The following is a 17,808-nucleotide window of genomic DNA, read 5'->3' as shown; positions in this document are numbered from 1 at the left end:
TATTTTTCAAAATTTTAAATGTACAAAATATCGGCCGATACCGATACTTAGTTGCCAAAATATCGGTATCGGCCCTAAAAAAAACATTTTTGTGTGTGTGTGTGTATATATGTGTGTGTATATATGTGTGTGTGTGTATATATATGTATATGTATATGTGTGTGTGTGTATATGTATGTATGTATGTGTATATATATATATATATATATATATATATATATATATATATATATATATATATATATAATTTACATATATATATATATATATATATATATATATATATATATATATATATATATATAATTTACACACAGTATCTCACAAAAGTGAGTTACCCACCTCAAATTTTTGTAAATATTTTATTATATCTTTTCATGTGACAACACTGAAAAAAATGACACTTTGCTACAATGTAAAGTAGTGAGTGTACAGTTTGTATAACAGTGTAAATTTGCTGTCCCCTCAAAATAACTCAACACACATTAATGTCTAAACCGCTGGCAACAAAAGTCAGTAAACCCCTAGGAAAAATATCGAAATTGGGCCTAATTAGCCATTTTCCCTCTCTGGTGTCACTGGAAGTTCAACATGGCACCTCATGGCAAAGAACTCTGAGGATCTGAAAAAATAATTGTTGCTCTACATAAAGATGGCCAAGGCTATAAGAAGATTGCCAAGACCCTGAAACTGAGCTGAGACACAGGGGCCAAGACCATACAGCAGTTTAACAGGACAGGTTCCACTCAGAACAGGCCTCGCCATGGTTGACCAAAGAAGTTGAGTGCATGTGCTCAGCGTCATATCCAGAGGTTGTTTTTGGGAATTAGACGTATGACTGCTGCCAGCATTGCTGCAGAGGTTGAAGGGGTGGGTGGTCAGCCTGTTAGTGCTCAGACCATATGCCGCACACTGCATTAAATTGGTCTGCATGGCTGTCATCCCAGAAGGAAGCCTCTTCTAAAGATGATGCACAAGAGAGCCCACAAACAGTTTTCTGAAGACAAGCAGACTAAGGACATGGATTACTGGAACGATGTCCTGTGGTCTGATGAGACCAAGATGAACTTATTTGGTTCAGATGGTGTCAAGCGTGTGTGGCGGCAACCAGGTGAGGAGTACAAAGACAAGTGTGTCTTGCCTATAGTCAAGCATGGTGGTGGGAGTGTCATGGTCTGGGGCTGCATGAGTGCTGCCGGCACTGGGGAGCTACAGTTCATTGAGGGAACCATGAATGCTAACATGTACTGTGACATACTGAAGCAGAGCATGATCCCCTCCCTTTGGAGACTGGGTCCCAGGGCAGTATTCCAACATAATGACCTCAATCACACCTCCAAGACGATCACCGCCTTGCTAAAGAAGCTAAGGGTAAAGTTTATGGACTGGCCAGGCATGTCTCCAGACCTAAACCCTATTGAGCATCTGTGGGACATCCTCAAAGGGAAGGTGGAGGAGCGCAAGGTCTCTAACATCCACCAGCTCCATGATGTCATCATGGAGGAGTGGAAGAGGACTCCAGTGACAACCTGTGAAGCTCTGGTGAACTCCATGCCCAAGAGGGTTAAGGCAGCGCTGGAAAATAATGGTGGCCACACAAGATATTGACACTTTGTGCCCCGGTTTGGACATTTTCACTTAGGGGTGTACTGACTTTTGTTGCCCGCGGTTTAGACATTAATGGCTGTGTTGAATTATTTTGAGGGGACAGCAAATTTACACGGTTATACAAGCTGTACACTCACTACTTTACATTGTAGCAAAGTCTAATTTCCTCAGTGTTGTCACATGAAGATATAATAAAATATTTACAAGAAATGTGAGGGGTGTAATCACTTTTGTGTGATACTGTGTATATGTATGTATGTATATATGTGTGTAATGTGTGTGTGTGTATGTACAGTTGGGCAAAAAAGTATTTAGTCAGCCACCAATTGTGCAAGTTCTCCCACTTAAAAAGATGAGTGAGGCCTGTAATTTTCATCAACTATGAGAGACAAAATGAGAAAAAAAATCCAGAAAATTGCATTGTCTGATTTTTTTTTTTTTAAGAATTTATTTGCAAATTATGGTGGAAAAATAAGTACCGTATTTATCGGCGTATAACACGCACTTTTTCTCCCTGAAAATAGGGGGCAAATGATGTGTGCGTGTTATACGCCGCTATAATGTTAATGACCGCACAGCAGCGCGAATGGATGTGATCGGCGCGCATTGCAGTCTCCGGCAGCCTTCCTCTGCTACACTGGAATGTGTCATTAAGATAAGCAAGTGGAATTCTTGAATGGTGCAGTGTAACGTTACAGCGGCATTACAGACCTCCAGAGCAGCCTTCCTCCTTCCTGCTACAGGGATACGTCACACCAGTAAATCTCGCGGCCATCGGAGCGTAACCACGGCAACGGCTCTGCATTGCTCGCGAGAGTTACTCGGCGAGAGTTTCACTGAGGTAAAGGAATTTAAGGAATGGCATTTAAGGAATGTTAAGAATGTGAAGTACGATACTGCACACAAAGATTAGACACTGCCTGTCAGAGCAAGGGGGAGCAAGAGACTACTACTACATACACCAGCTGACCTCCCCTCCCTGCAGTGTGCATTGATTTTAAAGGGGACCAGAGTATTAAAAGATGTCTGCCGGGGGGAGCAAAGAAACACTGCTGATGGCTAGTGTCTGTCTCCCTACCAGGCAGTGTTTCTTTGCTCCCCCCTGGCAGACTTCTTTTGATAATCTGGTCCACTTTAAAATCAGTGCACACTTCTGCCTTTGGGGGGCCTATCAGCTAGTGTGTGTCTCTTGGCTCCCATCCCCTGACAGGCCCCCCTCCCTGCAAAGGCATCAGTGTGCATGGACCTTAAGTGCCGGTTCACACTTATGCGATGCGGGAACGCTGCGAATATGCAGCGTGTTCGCGCATCGCATCCGCATCTCTGGCAGTTCACACTGCCATATGCGATATGCAGGGGGTGTCAATTAAAAGTTAACGACACCCCCAGTTGAGATCGCATATCACAGTGCGATCTGCAAGTTCGCACAGAATCGGATCGCACTAGTGTGAACCACTATGCGATCCGATTCTGCTGCGGATAAAAAAAAAAGGGTCATGTGCGTGTTTAGTGCGGATGCGGTGCAAATTCAGCCATACAAACTATGGCTGAAATTTGCACCGCACATGATACTCGCACTAATGTGAACCGGCACTTAAGGGGACCAGAATGGCAAAAGAAATCTGCCCGGGGGGGGGGGGGGGGGGGAGAGTAAAGAAACACTACCTGACAGGGGGATGGGAGCTAAGAGACACACAGGACCCCATCCCTGTCTCTTTACCCCACTCCCCCTTTCAGGCGATGGGCGTGTTTGGCTTGAGCCCGCCAGGAAGCCGACACTGCACCCTGTCAATCATAGGTAGCGTGTGTATGTGAAGCTGACGTTTGGGAAATGCCTCACTACCTATGATTGGCTTCCTGGGGGGCTCAATCGGAATACGTCCGAGCCCATCCTTAATTTTACCATACCATACAAACACATGCTAACACAGCCATCCTACAACACACACTACACACAGCCATCCTACAACACACAGATATAACAAGAGTACCGGTAAATGTACACACCCCTGATACTACCTTATTCTTTTTTAATTTAAACTTGGGTAAAAAGTATACCACTGCAGTGTGACTCATCCTGACATTCCGACGCTGAACTCTGCACTATCATACGTGCATTAATTACGGTAGTTACGGTATTTCCCTACTACGGTATCCCTAATGGAATCAAAGCAAAAGCGTGCAGCATATACAGCTGCTTTCAAGTTAAAGGTTGTGGAATATGCCAAGCAACATGGAAATAGGGCTGCAGCAAGGCATTTTGGAGAGCCCACCAACAGAATGCACAATACGAGAGTGGCGAAAAATGGAAGAAAAACTCAAGACCTTATCAAAAACAAAAGGCCATTTAGCAATACCGCTGCAAAAATTGCAAACATTAGAAGAACGGGTGAAGGAATTTGTACTTAATCATAGAAAAGCGGGCATTGCATTATCAACAAAAATGATCATAATTCAAGCAGTGAAAATCAGCAAAGAGTTGCAAATACAAGATTTCAAAGGGACAGCATCATGGTGTCAAAGATTTATGAAGAGGCATGAGCTTCGGATGCAAACAAGAACCAGGATTGCCCAGCGTATGCCAGAAGATTATGAAGAGAAAATACATTTTCATAAATTTATTATCAAACAAGGGTAGAGACAAAATTTTGAAATTGGTCAAATCGGCAACATGGACGAAGTACCACTCACTTTTGATGTTCCTTCAAATAAAACTGTTGAAGCAAAAGGTGCCAAGACAGTAACAATTAAAACTTCAGGGCATGAAAAAAAACGTTATACTGTGGTCCTTGCTGTCACTGCAGATGGAAACAAGCTGCCATTTAGCAATACCGCTGCAAAAATTGCAAACATTAGAAGAACGGGTGAAGGAATTTGTACTTAATCATAGAAAAGCGGGCATTGCATTATCAACAAAAATGATCATAATTCAAGCAGTGAAAATCAGCAAAGAGTTGCAAATACAAGATTTCAAAGGGACAGCATCATGGTGTCAAAGATTTATGAAGAGGCATGAGCTTCAGGAGCAAACAAGAACCAGGATTGCCCAGCGTATGCCAGAAGATTATGAAGAGAAAATACATTTTCATAAATTTATTATCAAACCAGGGTAGAGACAAAATTTTGAAATTGGTCAAATCGGCAACATGGACGAAGTACCACTCACTTTTGATGTTCCTTCAAATAAAACTGTTGAAGCAAAAGGTGCCAAGACAGTAACAATTAAAACTTCAGGGCATGAAAAAAAACGTTATACTGTGGTCCTTGCTGTCACTGCAGATGGAAACAAGCTGCCACCATTGGTCATTTTTAAAAGGAAAACTTTTCCTAAGGAGAAGATTTCAAGTGGCATACAGGTGCATGGTCATCCCAAAGGTTGGATGGACGAAGAAGGCATGAGGCTTTGGATCAGAAATGTGTGGGAGAAGCGCCCAGGTGCTTTGTTAAAGAAGCCATCCTTGTTAGTACTGGACTCATTCAGATCTCATCTTACAGAACCAACAAAGAATTTCAAATGTGCAAAACAGAAGTAGCAGTCATTCCAGGAGGACTTGCATCACAATTGCAGCCATTGGATGTTTCCATTAACAAGCCCTTCAAAGCCTTCATGCGTGAAGAATGGAATAAATACATGTGTGATGAAAGCCAACATGAAAGTACGAGTTCTGGGAGAATGAAAAGACCTGGCATTTCAAAAGTGTGTCAGTGGATAAAGACTTCGTGGGACGCAGTTAAAGAAGATATTATCAAATCTTTTAAGAAATGTGGCATAAGCAATGCTTTGGATGGTGAAGAAGACGAGCTGATTTATGAAGACAGTAGCAGTGAAAGCAGCAGTGTTCAGTTCGAAGATATTGAAGATAGCAGTGAAGATGAAGCGTTTCTTGGTTTCCCAGATAGCAGCGATTTCTGAGTAAACTTTTGTAAAAACATATAATATCCAAGTTCAAACAGTTGCTTTTACTGTCATTTTACGTTATTTACCTTTTTAAGTGTTAATAATATTAATAAAAAAAAGTTCTGAGCTACCCTTATTTTGCTTTAAAGTTCTTTATTTGAAATTTTAAGTTTTTTTCCTGAAATTTCCTTCTTAAAATGAGGTGCGTGCTATACCCCGGTGCGTGTTATACGCCGATAAATACGGTATTTGGTCAATAACTAAAGTTCATCTCAATACTTTGTTATATACCCTTTGTTGGCAATGACAGAGGTCAAACATTTTCTGTACGTCTTCACAAGGTTTTCACACACTGTTGCTGGTATTTTGGCCCATTCCTCCATGCAGATCTCCTCTAGAGCAGTGATGTTTTGGGGCTGTCGCTGGGCAACATGGACTTTCAACTCCCTCCAAGGTTTTCTATGGGGTTGAGATCTGGAGACTGGCTAGGCCACTCCAGAACCTTGAAATGCTTCTTACGAAGCCAATCATTCGTTACCCGGGCGGTGTGTTTAGGATCATTGTCCTGCTGAAAGGCCCAGCCACATTTCAGCTTCAATGCCCTTGCTGATGGAAGGAGGTTTTCACTCAAAATCTCAAGATACATGGCCCCATTCATTCTTTCCTTTGCACGTATCAGTCGTCCTGGTCCCTTTGCAGAAAAACAACTCCAAAGCATGATGCTTCCACCCCCATGCTTCACATTAGGTATTGTAAATAAAGGAAAATAACTGCGCTAACTAATGCGATCCAGCAGCAACTTAAATTGTGACAATCAATCAAAACATATAGGCTAGGTAAGTCGCGCTAATAAGTGATGTTGGCAAATATCCGCATAAATGTCAAATCATATAAATGTCCAATAAACGTCCAATGATCAAAGGCTGTCCCAAGTAACAGGAGTAATCCGAAATCCTCAATAGGAATGTAAACTATCAGATAAGTGACCGGCCGGCGGCTCGCATCCTATCCACGCTCCCTACCTGCAATTTTATGTGAGTTGCTCTCTTTATCGTGAATAAATATTGTTGGGTTTTACACTATCGATTGCCTTCTGTCTCCTCTTTGGTTTGGCTGAACTTGGAGCAATCGACATTGGGACATCCAGAGGACTCACAGAGACTGTTTGGCTTGTCACTTAACTTAATCTGGTAAGCGGCAGTGATTTTGGTGTTGGGCTCCATCTGACCTTGGCTGTCTTTCCACACGGCTGCACTTACTCCTTTGAGTTATGGCACACACAGAAGTCATTTCTGAGATTGTTTTTGCGTGCTGAGATTTGATTCTGGTAAGAGTCAGTGATATTGGTGGTGGTTTCCTATTCCTTTGGTGGTTATCTGGCTGCCCCATTCACTCACTATTTACCATCCTGTAGTATCTATACTGGTGTGGTGGCTGTCCCTTTTCATCATAATTGGTGGAGGCTCACTATCCGGGTGTTTTTGATATAAACATACAGTATTACGCTACGGATATGCAATTTTTCTTCACATGTATCTGATATAACATCGGGAGAGACCACATTAATCTCCGAATTTGAGACTGCTGGACCCACTTCACCTGGTATCTCAGGGCGAATTCCCTTTCCTTGTCTGGTAAGGAGATCACTTATCTGATGGTTTACATTTCTATTGAGGATTTCGGATTACTCCTGTTACTTGGGACAGCCTTTGATCATTGGACGTTTATTGGACATTTATATGATTTGACATTTATGCGGATATTTGCCAACATCACTTATTAGCGCGACTTACCTAGCCTATACAGTAGGTATTGCGTTCTTTGGATGTGTGTATGTATGTATATATATATATAATATATAATGTGTGTGTGTGTGTGTGTGTGTGTATGTATATATATATATAGTGTGTGTGTGTGTGTGTGTGTGTATGTATATATATATATATATATGTATATATATATATATATATATATATATATATATATATATAGTGTGTGTGTGTATATAATATAATCTTTTTTCTTTTTTTTTTCCTCCCAAGCTCACATTTGCGGACTTTCTGATGTATGATGTCCTAGATCAACACAGGATGTTGGACCCCAACTGCCTGCAAACATTTTCTAACTTGCAGAACTTCCTATCTCGGTTTGAGGTGAGACTGATCTAGATTTTCTAGCTTTGTGTTAACTGGACCACTTGTTGGCCTCCAGTTTGTGGTACATCACTGGCATCTATGGGAGAGTATAACCTCAAGCGCTGAAATCGATAAAAGATCTGAAGGTACAAGTCCCCGTTGTGTTTGCTATTAAAATCTGCAAGATATCCCCAATCAATTTTAAAGTGGAAGTTTAGTCAAAATCTAGCTAATGCCAAACCAGCTCACAACCCCATTCTAAGCTTATTCTACCTAACCCTGTAAAGAAACAATCTGTTTACTTGCCTATTCTGAAGCCGTCCTGGTCTGGTCACCTTATCTCTCTAGTGGCAGCTTCAGTGCAGAGGAGAGATCACCGACAGCTGCTTCAAATGCCTGGGAGATGACGAGACCCTTGGGCTTACTGTGGGGCATCAGTTGTCAGCTGCCCCTCCTTTATACTGAGCCGCCACTAACAGCTGATCATGGGACCGGAGCGACGATCATGGGACCGGAGCGCCATCCCCTTATAATAGGTAAGTATACAGATTTTTTTTTTTCCTTTTACAGGGTTAAGTAGAATGGGATTAGAATAGGGGTGGAAGAAGGTATAGCCAGTTAGATTTTGACTAAGCTTCCACTTTAAGGGCTCTTTTACACAGGTGGGGACCGTTCAGATCCCCCTGTCCGTTTTTTTGGCGGATCTGAATGTTCCCCCCATGCATCCCTATGGGGCATCGGATGTCAGCAGAGACATGTCCGCTGACATCTGATCCGTCAAATCTGGACAGATGGAAACCCTAATTTCCATCTGTCCAGCGGATGGGATCGGATGAGAAATTCCCATCCGATTCCCCCATAGAGATGTATGGGGAACACAGTGTGGAGAACAGCCGTCCTCCTCCTGCTCAGCGGGGGATCGGCGGATCGATCCCCCGCTGAGATAAACGGAGTCCGTTTGACGGACACATAGTGTGAAAGAGCCTTAGTATTAAAAGTACTACTTTAAAATGATTTTAGTGGAACTCAACAAAAAATTATTTTTTTTAAAGTTTTATGTAGTGTGGGGAAAATGGTCAAACCAGGCTTTTATTACCCTGTATTTTGCCCCTTTTGGGGGAAGAGGTTTTCCTCACTTCTGTCAGAAAGTAAGTGGAAGTCTAAAATTTTACTGTACATTAGTTATGGTGTCGCTTCCGAAGGATGGATTTCTACTCATTGGAGAAATTATCCTAAAAGGGACACAGACCGTAATAGAAGCTTGATGTTCTAAACCACCCCTATGCTAAATAAAACTAGAAAGCGTTTTGGTTGGTGCTCCAGTTTTAATTCACAAACCTCTTGCATCCTTTATACCAACATACACAACTGACACTAAGGCTCCATTCACACCTGGGCGTATCGTTTTCAGGTGTTTTTTTGGGCGTATCGTTTTCAGGTGTTTTTTTGGGCTATTTCCAGGCATTTTTCAGGCGTTTTTTTGCAGGTGTTTGGAGACAGGCATTGACATCTAACAAAAACGCTTGTAATCTGCCAAAAAAGATGCTCATGTACTTTTTTGAGCTTCAGGCAACAAAACTCTCATATGTGAACAGGGGCCATCGAAATGAATAGGATTTTGCTTGTTGGGCGTTTTGAAACTTTTGGCCCTGTTCACACCTGAGGGTTTTTCAGCTCGTAAAACTTTCACCTCTAAAGTATATAATTTGCTACAAATTTACAATGTTGCAAAGTCCACAATCTTTCTGTGTAACTGTGTTTCAATCACAAAAAATGTCCTTGGAAATTAATCCACTGCCTTTTTACCAGGTATATTATTCACAGCACACGTGTTCTGAAATGTACAAAAAATGTTTGATAACCCCTGGCTTATCCTCCCATTCAGGGCAGGTGCCATGAACAAGTGATGGTGAATGGAGCACGGATATACAGAAAGACTGAACTTTTCTACATTGTGTATTATATTATTTGTAGCACATATTTGTGATTTAATGCTGGTTGTGTACGTGGATATACTAAATATTGAATCACAGTTGCTTTTCACATTATAAAGGTTTATTACAAAAATACTGATTTATTGGATTTCGTGGTTGTAGGGGATATATGTCCTGCATTGTTTGAACCTTTCTGTTGTGTTCATCCTAGTAGAAGCCCTCAGCTGTCTATACTGTACAATTTATAGCACATCAACATGATTTTATAAGTGAAAAACCGCTAAAATAGAATTCCACTCTGAAATTACTCGAGCCTGGAGATAAATACAGATGCAACTGGTGGCAACGTCGCTGGCACCTTAGACAAAGTATGAAAAAAATGCTCTAAGTTAGGAATGCTTTCAGAAATAGAAGTGTTAAGTTTATCAATGTTTTTAGAAATTTAATGAATAAGTAAATGAAGCAGAAGAGAAATCCATGATTAATTCTTCTAGATAACACTTGCACACAGTTTTTGAAGGAACTCAGCAGGTAGGTTGTTCTAAACATCTTGGAGCGCCAACCACAGATGTTCTGAGGATTTAGGCTGCCTCAAATCTTTCTCTCTCCATGTATTCTCAGACAGACTCAATTATGAAGTCAGGGCTCTGTGGGGCCTAACCATCACTTCAATGACTCCTTGTTTTTCTTTACACTCAAGATAGTTCTTAATGACATTGGTTGCATGTTTGGGTTCGTTGTCCTGCTTCAGAATAAATTTGGGGCCAATCACAAGCCTCCCTGATGGTATGGCATAATAGAGAAGTATCTGCCTGTATTTCTCAACCATAGGGACACCATTGATCCTGACCAAATCTCAAACTCCATTTGCAGAAATGCAACCCCAATTGTGTAAGGAACCTCCACCATGCTTCATGGATACCTGCAGATACTCATTGTATCATTCTACGGCCCTTCACAAACAAACTGCTTTTTTGCTACAGCCAAATATTTCAAATTTTGACTCCATCAGGCCGGAGCACCTGCTGCCGTTTCTCTATCACTCATCGACAGACGCAGCTCCTTATCTTCATGACTCGTAGGGTTATGCTCCTCCTCCTAGGAATAGGCACTAGGCAGGAAAAAAACGTAACCACTCCTATGTGGGGTTTTCCCTGCAGGCATAACCCCTCACTCTTATCAAACAGTTTTGTTCTGCCTAGTGTTAGGAATAGGACCTAGCTCCCTGCTGGGACTTCGGTCTTAGCTGTAACAGGGAAAGTTTATTTTTTTAAGGGAAGTTTATTTTTTTAAATCTTTTTAACTAGTTTGTTCCTGAGGACCAAGATCTAGAGGACCTACAAGCAACAGCCGGATGCAGTTTTGCACTGGATAATCTAGATCATTAAGGTCTCCCAGCCTGGCCAGCGAGCGTGAGCAGGTTATAGTCCAGAAGTAAGCCTCGCCACGACAGTGCCCCAATTGATGGGGATGAGCCTGCGAGTGGACCGTCTCGCTGGGACGCATTGACCTGGAACACCCTGATTTGCAGCTTCCCCTTGGCTGACAGCACCCCCATCCCGGGTGGGAGGTGATTTGTTTCGGCGTGGCGCCCACCTATTACCCTGGTATGGTGAGTACAATTGTCTCCCCAAACACCCTTGGCGGTCGCGGGGTGGGCCCCTCCCTGGAATGGTTGGACCTTAGGGGCTCCCTCGGTTCCCTGGCACCTTGGAGGTCTAATCTGGTGTACCCCTTGGCATTCCCCTACCCCTAGCAGGTTTTACCTGGGGGGGGGTTAATAATGCAGCCGTTATGGCGCTCATTTGAGGGGGGGTGGATTGTCCTGGGTGGGTCCTTGGCTAGGGACCTATAGATGCCTATTGTTCGTGGATCTGTTTGCGTCTCGACTAAACCAAAAGGTGGAAAGGTTCGTGGCAAGAACGCGCGATCCTCTGGCAGATGCCTCGGATGCGTTGGTGGCCCCTTGGCATCAGTATCGTCTGATGTACGCCTTTCCTCCGATTCAGTTGTTATCCAGGTTCCTCCGCAGGTTAGCCTCAGAACCGCACCTGGTGATTCTGGTGGCGCCGGACTGGCCACGCCGGTCCTGGTATGCTGACGTTGTTCACCTGGCAGTGGCGCCTCCGTGGCGGCTGCCGATGCGGGAAGATCTACTGTCTCAGGGACCGATCTTCCATCCTGCTTTACAGTCGCTGGCTTTAACGGCCTGGCTGTTGAGACCCAGGTCCTGAGATCAAGGCTAGGAAAACCTCATCTGGTAAAATCTATTACCGTACCTGGAAAGCTTATTTCGCCTGGTGTGAGTCCAGGGGGTTCTCCCCTCGCTCTTACTCGGTGTCGAGAGTGTTGGCTTTCCTCCAAGTCTGGAGTGGACCAGCAGGTGGCGCTGGCCACAATAAAGGGCCAGGTGTCTGCACTGGCTGTTCTTTTCCAACGCTCTGTGGCGTCTCATTCTTTAATTCGCACCTTCATTCAAGGTGTGCGACATTTGGCTCCTCCCAGGAAGGAGCCTTTACCTCCATGGGACTTGAACTTGGTTCTGTCCGTGTTACAGCGTGCTCCCTTTGAAAACATCCAGGAGATATCGTTGCCTCTGCTGTCTAAGAAGGTTGCCTTTTTAGTGGCGATCACTTCGGCTCGCAGAGTATCGGAACTGGCGGCGTTGTCTTGCCGCTCTCCTTACTTACACTCCTCTCCTTATTCACAAGGATAAGGTGGTCTTGCGTCCACATTCCTCTTTTCTTCCTAAGGTGGTCTCTGAGTTCCACCTTAATGAGGACATTGTCCTACCTTCGCTTTGTACGAAGGTCGATCAGGGTTTACCTGTCTACGGAGTCCTTTCGGAAGACGGATTCACTCTTTGTCCTTCCTGAGGGACCTCGGAAGGGCATGGCTGCATCTGCAGCGACGATTGCCAAATGGATCAGTTGGACCATTGAACAGGCTTATGCTTTGAAGGAACGGGTTCCACCCTTCCCTGTTAAGGCGCACTCTACCAGATCTTTGAGTGCGTCCTGGGCCTATTGCATCGTGCCTCGGTGGCCCAGGTGTGCAAGGCTGCGACTTGGTCGTCGGTGCACACCTTTTCCAAATTCTATAAGGTAGATGTTCTGGCATCAGCTGATGCCTCCTTTGGCCGCAAAGTTCTCAGTGCGGCAGTGCCATGAAGGACCCTTGTGTTTTTTTGTGGGTCCCTGGCTGTTGGTATTTGCTTTCCTGGGCTGTTGCTCCTGTTGACCCTTGTTTTTTTTCTGTTGCCCAGAAGGTTATCTTACTGTGCTGGTAAGGTTCCTTTCTCTGATGTGGGTACTGCGTTGCCTTTTCTATAGTTGCGTCTCCCACCCCTCATGTCTACACTGCTTTGGGACATCCCAATAGTGATGACTTAGAGGAGGCGGCGACTGTCGGAGGACGTAAGAAAACTGAATGTTTGTAAAATCTTACCTGTAAAATTCCTTTCTCTGAGTCCTCCGACAGTCGCCGCCCTCGCCCCTCTTTTGGGATTGTTTTCTTATTACCTACTGCTATGCTACCAAACTGAGTTGGGAGTGGTCACTGCAGGGGGGTATTGACCAGTGGGACAGCCCCCATGGGTGTGTATATGCAAATGCCTTTGTTCTTTTGACTAAGTCTTATGCCTAGCTACTCCTGCGGAGCGGAAGTCAATACCCAATAGTGATGACTTAGAGGAGGCAGCGACTGTCGGAGGACTCAGAGAAAGGAATTTTACAGGTAAAATTTTACAAAAATTCCGTTTTTTGTTTTAGCCTTGGTGGCGGCAGTCTTGTCCTCCAGGCTGATTAAGGTTCGCTGTGTTTATATTAAACCATCTAGACAAGGTTTAATAAAAACCTTGTCTAGATGGAATTAGGCATGAGTCAGCTGTACCTCTTTATCGAACCATTGTGTGATGTTTTTGGGTGTCCCTAAATCAGGGAGATCTGTTGGCCTCTATCGAGATCAAGGACGCATATCTACACATCCCTAGCTACGCAGAACACCAGTGTTTTCTTTGCTTCGCTGTGGGAGAGGAGGACTTTTAATTTGTGGCGTTACCTTTTGGTCTCGCCTCTCGTCTTCACAAAAGTGTTGGCTCCCATATTGGCACTTCTAGGTCAGAGGGGGATTGTGGTCCTGGGGTACCTGGATGATCTCCTGTTAAGAGCAGATTCTCATTCGGCTCTGTTGGAGGATTTGGCAATCGCTGTAAGGACTCTGCAAGAGTTGGGCTGGACCATTCATTTCTCAAAATCAGCCCTGGTACCATCCTTATGACTGGTATGCGTTGATTCACACTTTTATCCAAGGGGTCTGTCCTATGGCCCCTCAGAAGCGATCCCCGTTACCTCAGTGGGATCTGAATTTGGTGTTGTCTGTTCTTCAAAAACCTCCTTTTGAAAACATTAGGGTGCTTATCTTGCCTCAGAAGGTTGCCATTTTGGTGGCTGTTACTCCTGTTCGCAGAGTAGCAGAATTGGTGGTGCTTTCCTGCTGTTCACCTTATTTGGTGGTCCACAGAGATAAAGTGGTACTTCGACCTAGTCAGTCGTTTCTTCCGAAGGTGATTACTGATTTCCATCTAAATTAAGACATTGTGCTGCCTCCTTTATGTCCTAAGCCCAAGCAAGGCAATTGCTTTGCATTCTTTTGGTTGTGGTTCGGGCAATTATGGTTTACCTGGCGGCTACTTAATCTTTCAGGAAATCGGATTTCTCTTTTTGTCCTTACAGAAGGACCTCGAAAGGGATTGGCTGCGTCTTCTGCGTCCAGTTCTAGGTGGATCAGGCAGACGGTGGTTCGGGCTTATTCACTGAAAGGTCAGGTTCCACCTTTCCCTGTAAAGGCGCATTCTACTAAGGCGCTGAGTGATTCTTGGGCTTTTCGCCATCGGGCATCAGTGATAAAAGTTTGCAAGGCAGCAATTTGGTCGTCTGTGCACACGTTTCCAAAATTGTATAAAGTATATGTGTTGGCATCCTCTGACGCTTCTTTTGGCCACAAGGTTTTGCAGGCTGCTGTTTGAAAGAGACTTTGAGGGTGTTTGTCCAGGTGAGCTCATGTTGTTCCCGGTTGAGCTCTATATTCTCTGGTTGGCTAAAGTTTTAGCCTTGTTGGAAATTAAGTTCTTTTTCTGTGTTGTTTTCCCACCCCCGTCCACACGTGCAGGCGGTGATTCCATCTTTGGTTGTGGTTGCCAGCGTGAGCTGGCCATCCCCTTTTGGACGGACACATGCCAGTTGGCATCTAACTGCCCTTCACATCATCACATGGCGTTGGGGACAGGATTTGCCTGCATTTGTTATGGATTTTCGGGTGAGGAATGCACATTTGTTTCCTTGGCACATCATGGTGTCATCCTCAACTTCTTTCAAGGTCTTTACTTTTTCCCTTGCATCCTTTGGTCTCCTTACCTTTAGGGCACCATTCTCACTTTATCATCACTTTCTGTTCACCCATCAATTATACAGTGTATATATCATAGTTTCTTTCTGTTTTTTGACTGGATTATATATTTTTACATACATATATGTAAAAAAAAAAGAAAACATATATATATATATATATATATATATATATATATATATATATATTTTTTTTTTTCCTATATACTAATATACTCTATATCACGTTATTTTGCTGTCACTTTTGTGTTACAGCTTATACACTTTTAATACTTTGTTAAATTTCTATGCAAGTTCAGTCAGTGCCAATTTACCAAGTTGGATCACACACCTAGCTCTACTAATTTCTAGACCTTGTATTATTCCCTTCACTCCTCTGTCTATGAGATCAGCACCAGGTGATGTGATCTGTCTTCTCACCCTTTCTCTCTTGTTTTTATTTTTATCTGTTTTTTTTGCAACATTTTTTCACACTATTACCCTTTTCTGCTATTACCATGTTATAATAAAAAAAAAAATATATATATATATATATATATATACTCTCTCGCGCTCTCTCTCTCTCTCTCGCTCTCTCTCCCCCTCCTGCTCTCGCTCTCTCTCCCCCTCCTGCTCTCGCTCTCTCTCCCCCTCCTGCTCTCGCTCTCTCTCCCCCTCCTGCTCTCGCTCTCTCTCCCCCTCCTGCTCTCGCTCTCTCTCCCCTCCTGCTCTCTCTCCTCCTGCGCTCGCTCTCTCTCTCTCTCTCTCTCTCTCCTCCTGCGCCTCGCGCTCTCTCTCTCTCTCCTCCTGCTCTCTCTCACCTCCTGCGCTCGATCTCTCTCTCTCTCCTGCGCTCGCTCTCTCTCTCTCTCCTGCGCTCGCTCTCTCTCTCTCTCCTGCGCTCGCTCTCTCTCTCTCTCTCTCCTGCGCTCGCTCTCTCCTCCTCCTGCGCTCGCTCTCTCCTCCTCCTCCTGCGCCTCTCTCTCCTCCTCCTCCTGCGCCTCTCGCTCTCTCCTCCTGCGCTCGCTCTCTCCTCCTGCGCTCGCTCTCTCCTCCTGCGCCTCTCGCTCTCTCTCTCTCTCTCTCTCTCCTCCTGCGCCTCTCGCTCTCTCTCTCTCTCTCCTCCTGCGCCTCTCTCTCTCTCTCTCTCCTCCTGCGCCTCTCGCTCTCTCCTCCTCCTCCTGCGCTCGCTCTCTCCTCCTCCTCCTCCTGCGCTCTCTCTCGCGTTCTCTCTCTCTCTCTCTCTCTCTCTCTCTCTCTCTCTCTCTCTCTCTCTCTCTCCTCTTTCTCTCTCTCTCCTCTCTCTCTCTCTCTCTCTCTCCTCTTTCTCTCTCTCTCTCTCCTCTTTCTCTCTCTCTCTCTCTCTCTCTCTCCCTCTTTCTCTCTCTCTCTCTCTCTCTCTCTCCCCTCTTTCTCTCTCTCTCTCTCTCTCTCTCTCCCCTCTTTCTCTCTCCCCTCTTTCTCTCTCTCTCCCCCCTTTCTCTCTCTCCCCCCTTTCTCTCTCTCTCTCTCTCTCTCTCCCCTCTTTCTCTCTCTCCCCCCTTTCTCTCTCTCTCTCTCTCTCCCCTCTTTCTCTCTCTCCCCCCTTTCTCTCTCTCTCCCCCCTTTCTCTCTCTCCCCCCTTTCTCTCTCTCTCTCCCCCCTTTCTCTCTCTCTCCCCTCTTTCTCTCTCTCTCTCCCCTCTTTCTCTCTCTCTCTCCCCTCTTTCTCTCTCTCTCCCCCCTTTCTCTCTCTCTCCCCTCTTTCTCTCGCTCTCGCTCTCGCTCTCTCTCTCTCTCTCTCTCTCTCTCTCTCTCTCTCTCTCGCTCTCTCTCTCTCTCCCCCCTCTCTCTCTCTCTCTCGCGCTCTCTCTCGCGCTCTCTCTCGCGCTCTCTCTCTCGCGCTCTCTCTCTCGCGCTCTCGCTCTCTCTGCTCTCTCTCTCTCTGCTCTCTCTGCTCTCTCTCTCTCTGCTCTCTCTCTGCTCTCTCTCTCTCTCTGCTCTCTCTCTCTCTCCCCCCTCTTTCTCTCTCTCTCCTTTCTCTCTCTCTCCTTTCTCTCTCTCTCCTTTCTCAAATTCAAATAAGCTTTATTGGCATGACCAAATACATTTTAGCATTGCCAAAGCAGTTTGGTTTGGGGGGGGGGGGTAATGGGTAATATAAAGGGGAATGGGGGGTGAGTCTATGTAAAGGATTTTTAAGTCCTCCGTTTTTCATGTCCCTCTCAGTCTGTGACACGCTGTCACATATTGTGCAGCTATTCTCACCATTGGCTCCTCTTCTCCCAGTAGGATTTGGAGTTTCCTCTTCTCTTCTAGGGAATTGAAGTCTGGGATGAAAGTGGAGAGTCTCTGGAAGTGAGTGTCCCTCACTGATGAGTACTTAGGGCACTGTAGCAGGAAGTGGTCCTCGTTCTCCAGGATCCCTGCTGGCACAATCTGCTCTCCCTGGGCTTGTAGGTTTGTCTGTGCCGTCCTAATTCCATTTCCAGGCTGTGGGCGCTCAGTCTGTACAGGCTAAGGGTCTGTCTGTCTTTGGGTTCTTGTAGCACCTCCAGGTATGGGGCCAGTTTACCAGTCACTGCAGAGAGACTACAAACAGTTAGTTTCTTTGAGTTTGTTATTTCATTTCTCCATTCTTCAACATATTTTTCTTCGGAATAATTTGTTATGTTTTTTATTTGTGATTTTGTCAGGCCAGACTGTTGGGAGGTTGGGATAGACAAGGCGCTGATGAGTTGTTGCAGACCTCTAGGCTTGGACTGGTTCTTATTGGTCTGTAGGGCCTTATGGTGGTACGAGTCAGGACTGCTTTTTTGTAGATGATCCCAGAATGATAGCGCCCTCTTCTGTATTGCAAGAAGTAAGGGA

The 17,808-nt window shown here is 44.7% G+C and overlaps 1 protein-coding gene across 1 annotated transcript in view; it reads left to right on the top strand.

The window, feature by feature from the left end:
- GSTM4 (glutathione S-transferase mu 4) overlaps positions 1–17,808 on the top strand; it is a 238,714-nt gene that overhangs the window by 219,444 nt on the left and 1,462 nt on the right. Inside the window, exon 7 of the mRNA XM_082247306.1 lies at positions 7,549–7,659. Coding sequence (XP_082103432.1) covers positions 7,549–7,659 — 111 coding nt within the window. The remainder of the gene's footprint in view (positions 1–7,548; positions 7,660–17,808) is intronic.

Source organism: Pelophylax lessonae (genome assembly GCF_965119305.1).
Source record: "Pelophylax lessonae genome assembly, chromosome: 2".
In the NCBI taxonomy this organism is placed as follows: Eukaryota; Metazoa; Chordata; class Amphibia; order Anura; family Ranidae; genus Pelophylax; species Pelophylax lessonae.
Note: the sequence above shows the minus strand (reverse complement) of the source record. Positions and strands in the feature narration are given on the sequence as shown.